Below are 7,396 nucleotides of genomic sequence, written 5' to 3'. Positions count from 1 at the left end.
TAGGGGCGTAGCCACGAACGGAACCCCGCCCCCTGCTACGCTAGGAGCGTACCTACGCTGGGGGGGCGTGGCCACGCACCGAACCCCGCCCGATGGCCGTGACGTAGCCGAGCCACTTCCGGTTCCGTCGCGGGCAGTTTGAAGGTGATGGCGGGCTTGTTGTATCCGTTGTCAGGGGGTGCGGTTGGGCTGGATTCGTCTTTGTCGATGTTAGAGGCGACCATCCCGCGGGAGGCGTTGCCGGTGGAGCGACCGCGAGCGAACGGGAAGGAGGAGGAAGAGGAAAACGACGAGAACCTGCCCATGGTGTTCCTGTGCGGCGGCTGCAAGAGGCCCGTGGGCGACACGCTGAGCTGGGTGGCCAACGACGAGGAGACGGAGTGCATCCTCCTGCGCAGTGAGTGCCGCTCCCACGCCCTCACCCTCACGGCGGCTGTTGGGGACCCTTGGTCACCTTTGCCTTCTGCGCAGGTGCCTCCAGCAACGTGTCGGTGGACAAGGAGCAGAAGCTGTCCAAGAGGCCTGGAGAGTGTGGATGGTGAGCGCCCTTAAAGCCACAGTAGATAAAATATATGTATATGTGTATTTTAGTAGGGGTGGGGAGGAGTGATTTTCTCTCTTTCTTCTTTTTTGTTGTTTTTTTTTTCTTCTTTAAGCATGGTTGAAACGTTTTTCTGCTCTGGCTGCTCAATGACACTTGGCAGTATCTACAGATGCACCCCAAAACATCTCGACTACAAGAGGGATTTGTTTTGTTTCAGTGTTGGCGCAATTGAAAGGTAAAGACAGAATCTGTGTTGCTACCAGGTTAACCTCACCCTCCAGGCACCATATCAAGGGATGTTGCTGCTAACAGTCTGAACAAGTTCCCTATAACAGGCAGGTTTTGAGTATCTCTGGAGGAGACTCCACAGCCCTTCTGGGCAGTTCATTCTAGTAGTCTGTCACCCTCACGGTAAGAAGCTTTTTCTCATGTTTGTATGGAACGTCCTGTTTTCCAGTTTGTGCCCCTTGCCCTCCTGATAGGACCAGGCTCTTTTCAGTGGTTCCCAACTGCTTGGCTCTGCCCTTTAGATATTTATAAACTCTGATAAGATTGATCCCCTCAGAATTCTCTTCTCCAGACTGAATAGTCTCAGGTTTCTCAGCCTTTCCTCATGAGAGCAATGCTCCAGGTCTTCTGTCATCTTTGTGGCCCATACCTGAAACAACATGAGTGTTCTTTCTCATTTTCTCAGAAGAGTGTACACACGTGTTCTGCTTTAGACAACAGAAAATGAGCCTGCAGTCATGGGTGTATCTGCAGCCTGCTGTCTATCTACAGTCATAGGTAATACCAGAGATGTCTGGCTTCAATCTAGTAGAAGTGCAACTAGTAAGCAGAGAACACAGGGGCTTGCACAGAACTTAGTCGGAGGTCTGTGATGTATGGGATGGTATTCCTCTTCCTTATGAAGCAGGTAAAAACAAATCTTAAAACAGCTACAGAAGAGTACACATTCAGTTTTACTTTTTACAGCCTTCTAGAAAATGCAGGTCTGCTTTATATTGGTTTTATCTGGTTTATTGCCCTTGAAACAGGTCTTAAACTGTTCTTTGATGTTTCTGGATGTTGTTAATTCTCCACATCAGAGTTCTTTCAAAAGTTTATTTAAAAATCTCAATCTTAAGAGCAATCTTAGAGGTTCTGTGGATGATTTTAAGTATCCAGATTAGAGATCTTTTATCCAAGTGTTACTATAATAACAGTGATAAGCTACTGTTGCTTCCCTGTGGGCTAGTTTTACTGTTTCTGCTTTTTTTATGAAGTTCCAGCCTGTTCTGCTGTGTCTACATGGGTGTTTTCCTTCCTAATCTGAACAGTTTTTTCCTCTTTATTACAGCTAAATACGCTAAATACTTTGTTTTTTGATGACAGTAGAAGTCTCTGGAAGACAATAACAGGGCTGCAAAGTGGCATTCTCTTGGAGTAGTGATCATGTCTAATTCTCCCAGCTGGTGCTACACTAATCTCAGTGTCTGAATATATTTTCATTGTATCCTGTAGCACCAGAACATGACTGACTTTCGGAGTTTCAACTTGTATAAAGCAATGACATCCTGGTTGTTTAGAGCTCAAAGCAGTCTAAGTTCCACCACAGAGCTCATTTGCAAGATTACTAAAAATAGGGTTGTGTTGTTGTTGTTGTTGTTGTCGAAATAGTGCTTTGACTGTGCTAGTGTATTAAGTGCAATCTTATCAAGAGCAGCGGATGAATCATACAGGTGTTCTTTTGCCTTCAGAGTGAAAAGTGCACCATCTAAACTGTAGCATATCAGTTACATTCTAGGATCCTCAGAAAAGCAGGCTGTTACTGATGAGGAGCCTTTAACTCTTGAAAGTCGAGCTGCCTTGGAAGAAGCACTAAAAAGGGTAATGCTTAATCTTGCATTGTTTTGATGACGTCTATACTTGTTCTTTATATTGTACACCTGTTTCTAACCAGGTATCTTTCCCCACTTACTTCACAGGCAAACACCATACTAAATGCTCTGGAGGCAAGACTGGCTACTGTTGAATCAAGAATTGATTCTCTTCACAGTAACGCTTGAAAGCAAATTCTGTGTGTAAAATAACTGCTGGAGATTGACGTATGTGGAACTCTGGAATCTGTGGGAATATTTTCAAAGCTGCACGAAGATCTGAAAAATGTGGGCGGTTTGTGCTGCAGCAGGACAATGCCAGCTACTGAGTCTTTGTCACAGATGTGGAGTTCCCCTTTTGTCTTAAAAGAATACCCTGGGAAGAAAAAGACTTCTTAAAAAGCAATGTTTCTGTAGACTTCTTGTTTATATATAAATATTTAATTTTTTTTTTTAAACCTTGGAAAGCAAAGGTCTTATCTCCTGGTTGTCCTGCAGTTTAATATCTGCTGAACCGAGTTTGTATCTCTTTCCTAAAGCAATTGGGGAAAAAAAAAACAAAACAAAAAAAACACCCCACCCCATGACTTCTGTTGAGGGAGCAAAATATGTCACTTTCTTGTCCCCACAGCTGTTATTTGAGCTGTCTTGGACAGAAATGACACAGCAACTTTTTTTTTTTTTTTGCAAGCTCAAGGCAAAAATGAAATAACTGTAAAGAAGGCTTCAAAAGCATCAGCTACAATGGCTTTCTGTGCGATATTGAGAGTCATGTGTGTAACAGCTTCAAAAAAGAGAATAAACAAAGCTAGTAGCAGCACACCTTTTAATCAAAATTAGGTGCATATTTGAACAAAAAGAATTCAGTGCTACTTAGGAAACTTCTGTCAATGTTTTGTTGTTAACATGTAGATCTTTCTGTTAGGGTTTTACTATATGTTTGTCTTCCAAGCATTGTGTTTGTTTGTTTGTTTTTCCCAATAAATCAAAGCAAGAGCTAATTGGGTAAGGGAAAAATCTTTTTGATTTCTATTTAGTTACATTCCATTGCCCAGTGCTATTTAATTGTATTACTACTAATTTTTAACTAGTCTCCAGAAAGTTGGAATGAATTTTCCCACTGTTCTTCCTACTGGTAATGACCATTTCTCTTGGGAGCTCTCTTATTTTCCCCTGCACCCTCCCCACCCCCTCTTCTTTATCTACCATTTTGTTTTAAAGTAGCATGCAGTTTGGCCCGTTGTAGTTGTCTTGTAGTCTTTCACGTTCAAGCAACTAAAACATTTATATGCATGCCTGCTGAGGTATTATTCTAAGCTCTGATTGTTCCAGTCAAATCACTCAGTGTCTTTTTTGAGGCAATGTCATCTCTAGCAAGATTTTTTGCTCATAAGTTGCACAGCAGACTCTGGATATCTGAAGAGAACCATAAACTTTTCTGTCCTCTAATTGGTTGTCAACCTTGACGTGGTTTCCAAATAGGCCCTTGTGTTTAATTACATTAAACGTACATGTAACAATTTTAATTCTACCCTAGATTCAGAAAGCCAAGTTTACTGGCCTCAAGTAGCATCTGTAGACGTGTTCCTCCATTAAATATTTGGAGGGCAGCTAATTGTAGTTCAGAGCTATTCCTTAAATAGGTTCATCACCTGAGTTCCTTCAGTGACTTTAGGGGATGGGTGCTAATACTCTATGTTGCTACTGTGTGTAGCAGGATTAAAATGTGTCTGTAAGCAAGCATTACAAATAAGAGATGGTTGCTTATCTTATGGTAAGCACATACATTTCATAGCCGTCCATCTTATTTAGCTAATAAGAAAAAACACCTGCTGGTGAAGGAATTGGAAAAGTAAAATGCCATCAGTGTGTCCCTCCAATTGCAGGCAGAAGTGACCATATAGCCCAGATTAGTTTCTGCTGTGGAGCACAGGTAACACGGTTTTTAGATGTTTTGAATAACAGTAAACTAAGATGAGATATAGTTTTCCATCTTTTATAAACTACCTGCCTTTGGCTACACTGTATATTTAGTGTCTTTCAGCATACTGTAGGTGGGAGCTCTAGCACTTTAGCACATAGACTCTTAAAATAGGTCTATGCTCTCAAGAGTTGCAAGCTGCCACTTTCCTAAGGTGTGCAAAGAACAGGCTAAATTTGGAATAAATTTCATACAAAGAGCTGTGTACATCCGCATGGGGAAATGTGCGTGTTTGGGCGTGTATATAAAATAATCTTTATTTTTGTAGTAGAGTTCAATTAGGAGCTGTTATCTGGAGTGCTTAACTGGGTGAGGATAATATAATGCAGATTGCTTGCTTTGTTTAAATATAGAAACGTCTGTTGTGATACGTTTGAATAGTTGTTAATAAAAACTGTAGTTGTTCCCTAAACAACTAGAGTTAGTAATAAAGTTCTAATGTGCCGACATGACATACAGGCATACAGTCATATGTAAAAGGTATTGTTTCTTGCTTAATAAGCAGTCTCCGTTACTGGTGGTAGTTCCTTCTATGCCCAGTTTCAACCTTTGAATACAGGGTAGTTTAACTCTGGGGGTTCTGTATGCTCTGTGGTACATTTACTTATCCCAGGCACCTTGCACACTATGCAATGGGGGAGAATGTTCTGCTTTGTTTAGTGATAACTTTTACCCTGTATGCAGTTAATATTTAGTGCATGTACAGCAGTACTTCATAGCTCTCTATGTGCTCTTAAGCGAGGGAAAGTGATACAAAATGCATGTCTTCTGGAGGTTAAAAACTGAGGTTTCAATATCCCCAATTCAAACTTTGAGACGTGTTTTGTAATTTGGAAATAAAAAGAGTAACAAGTAAATCTTTGTGTTTACGGAATTCACTAGGAGGAAAGGGATGAGTGTGGGGCAGTAATAAATACATCGTGGAATTGCTGATTGAAGAAAAGTATCACACAAAAGCTTTAGCACGTATGCTAAAAGGTCTTCGTATGTTTAAGAAAGAGGAAAGCTAGGAATTAGCTTAGATGAGATTGGGGTTTCTATAAGCTGTGTTTGAAGGGAAGAACAGGAAACAGAAAGCTGAACTGTGTCTTAGGAAATAGGTCTGTCCAGTAAAGTGTGCAGGTCAGAAACAGTCAGCAACATTTTAATAACTGAAACCTTGGGTGTCCAACCTTTTGGCTTGCCTGGACCATATCGAGGGAGGAGGAATTGTCTTGGGTCGCATATAAAGCATATAATATAGTCGATGGATATAAATAACAAAGCTTATTTTAAAAATATATCCATTTTATTAGAACAGAAGGAAAAGAAAGAGGGAGGGGGGTTGGAAACAACCAACATTAAACTAGGGGGATATTTGACCTTGTTTTTGTGAAACTGCTGCATCAGTGTTGTGTTTGATGGCAGTGGTTGCAATTCTTAATGAGTTCTCCAGGCGTTTGTCAGAGATTTTTGTTCTAATGTTATTCTTCCCTTGAAAACAATTGTTCACAAACGGGCATACGGCCAGAAAAAGTGATGACATGAATAAGGTGTGATTGTGAAGCGAGGGATATTTTTCTCTGGTCTTATAAAAGTCTAGAAAAGAGTAGTGATCAGATGTTTGAGTTGAATGTCTCATCGCGAATCTATACGGTCCGCTTGAAAATCTGCAGGTAATGTGCTTATGTTGACTGATACGGAGTTGCAATTATACCTATATATATATAAAATAAATAAAATCCTGGAACTTTCTCAAATTTCTTTATCAGAATGGAAAGCACGGCTGCATATTTTTCCCTGTTGACAGGATTGTGTTTAACCAATATATCAAAATGCATACAGTTATTTGCTATCACTTTCACTTGCCATAATTTAAGTTTCATTTTGAATACTTTTATGGTTTGAGACATAGCACAGGTAAGGAGATTTCCCCCTTGAAGACACGTTTAACTCATTTAAATGAACAGACAAATCCACCAGTTTTTCTGACCTACAGTAATTGTGGCTCTTGATTGCAGGAGAGGTCTGAAAGGTGAAGGTCCCAAAATTCTTCTGGCAGTTGAATAACTTTTGGTAACAAAACCAATAGAAGTGGTGAGTAGGAAATGAGCAGAAATCAGTGTTCTAGTCTGGACATGATTTCTGTAAACGGGGTTTGGGAAAAAGTGTGGAGAACAGTTAGGTACACACTGTATGGCAAGATGCAGTAGAGCAGATGTCTGGAGGTTCTCTAGCTGTGGCCTGAAAATGGTGATTGGTGCTATTAAGTTCAAAGACCCATGGATCCAACTTGAGTTCTGTGGAAAAAGGAGCAAGAATACAAGAAAAATAAAGAAATGGGAAGACACGTGGAAAGAGAAGTGTGAGTGCAAAAAGGAAATGTTACTTGAGGTTGGGAGAAATTTTGCTACGGAGAGGAAAGTTAGTGTGGCTGATTGCAGGTTGAGGAACTGAGATTAAGGTGGAGGAACTTCTATGGCTGTAGTCTGAATGCTCATGAGCAAGGAGAAACCTCTTGACTAAGGTTTCTAGATCAAGGGGTTAGGGTCCATGTGTTTTCCACAGGCAGGGAAAGTGGCTTCTTTCTTGACTAAAGGTGGTATCTACATGTAGAGACCTGAGGTGAACGTTTGATGTGAAATGAGCCAAATGAATCTCTAGCTCCCTAATGTCTCCTAAGGCCCTATAGTTTATCCACACTTTGTCTTTGAACAGCTATTAGCTGGAAAACCACCTTCATTTGATGACTCTTCTTCTTCCACTGTTAGGACAGAGAAAAAGAGCCTGAACTGGAGAAAATGTGCCAAATCAGAAGGAACAGAAGGTAAAGAGAGAACTGGCACATCACATTCTGACAGGAAAGCTGGATACTGTGGGAGTGAGCAGGATGAAAATAGATGTGTGGGATTCTAAAGGGAGCAAGGCACCTGAATTAGTTTTGTCTCAGAGAGATTTGAACATCAGATTCCTTTAGGTCCTGTGTAGGCAGGCAAACTGACTGATATAGTTACCAGAGACTAAAGTGCCACA

General features: G+C 40.9%; 1 protein-coding gene across 1 annotated transcript; it reads left to right on the top strand.

Annotated features, from left to right (window-relative positions):
• Positions 1-109: 109 nt before the first annotated feature.
• Positions 110-5,241, top strand: MIS18A (MIS18 kinetochore protein A). The gene is made up of 5 exons (XM_416702.8): positions 110-397; positions 472-538; positions 657-779; positions 2,320-2,413; positions 2,512-5,241. Exons 1-5 carry the CDS (start codon positions 148-150, stop codon positions 2,590-2,592), a joined length of 615 nt encoding a protein of 204 aa, XP_416702.1. The 5' UTR covers positions 110-147; the 3' UTR covers positions 2,593-5,241.
• Positions 5,242-7,396: the final 2,155 nt, after the last annotated feature.

The sequence above is a fragment of the Gallus gallus genome, chromosome 1 (assembly GCF_016699485.2).
Source record: "Gallus gallus isolate bGalGal1 chromosome 1, bGalGal1.mat.broiler.GRCg7b, whole genome shotgun sequence".
Classification (NCBI taxonomy): domain Eukaryota; kingdom Metazoa; phylum Chordata; class Aves; order Galliformes; family Phasianidae; genus Gallus; species Gallus gallus.
Note: the sequence above shows the minus strand (reverse complement) of the source record. Positions and strands in the feature narration are given on the sequence as shown.

What these genes read in the sequence shown, in the direction of transcription:
- MIS18A (XM_416702.8), top strand. Translation starts at nt 148, where the DNA reads ATGGCGGGCTTGTTGTATCCGTTGTCAGGGGGTGCGGTTGGGCTGGAT. An exon ending in GGAGTGCATCCTCCTGCGCA is followed by an intron (nt 398 to 471) that starts GTGAGTGCCGCT and finishes CCTTCTGCGCAG; the next exon opens with GTGCCTCCAGCAACGTGTCG. An exon ending in AGGCCTGGAGAGTGTGGATG is followed by an intron (nt 539 to 656) that starts GTGAGCGCCCTT and finishes TTCTTCTTTAAG; the next exon opens with CATGGTTGAAACGTTTTTCT.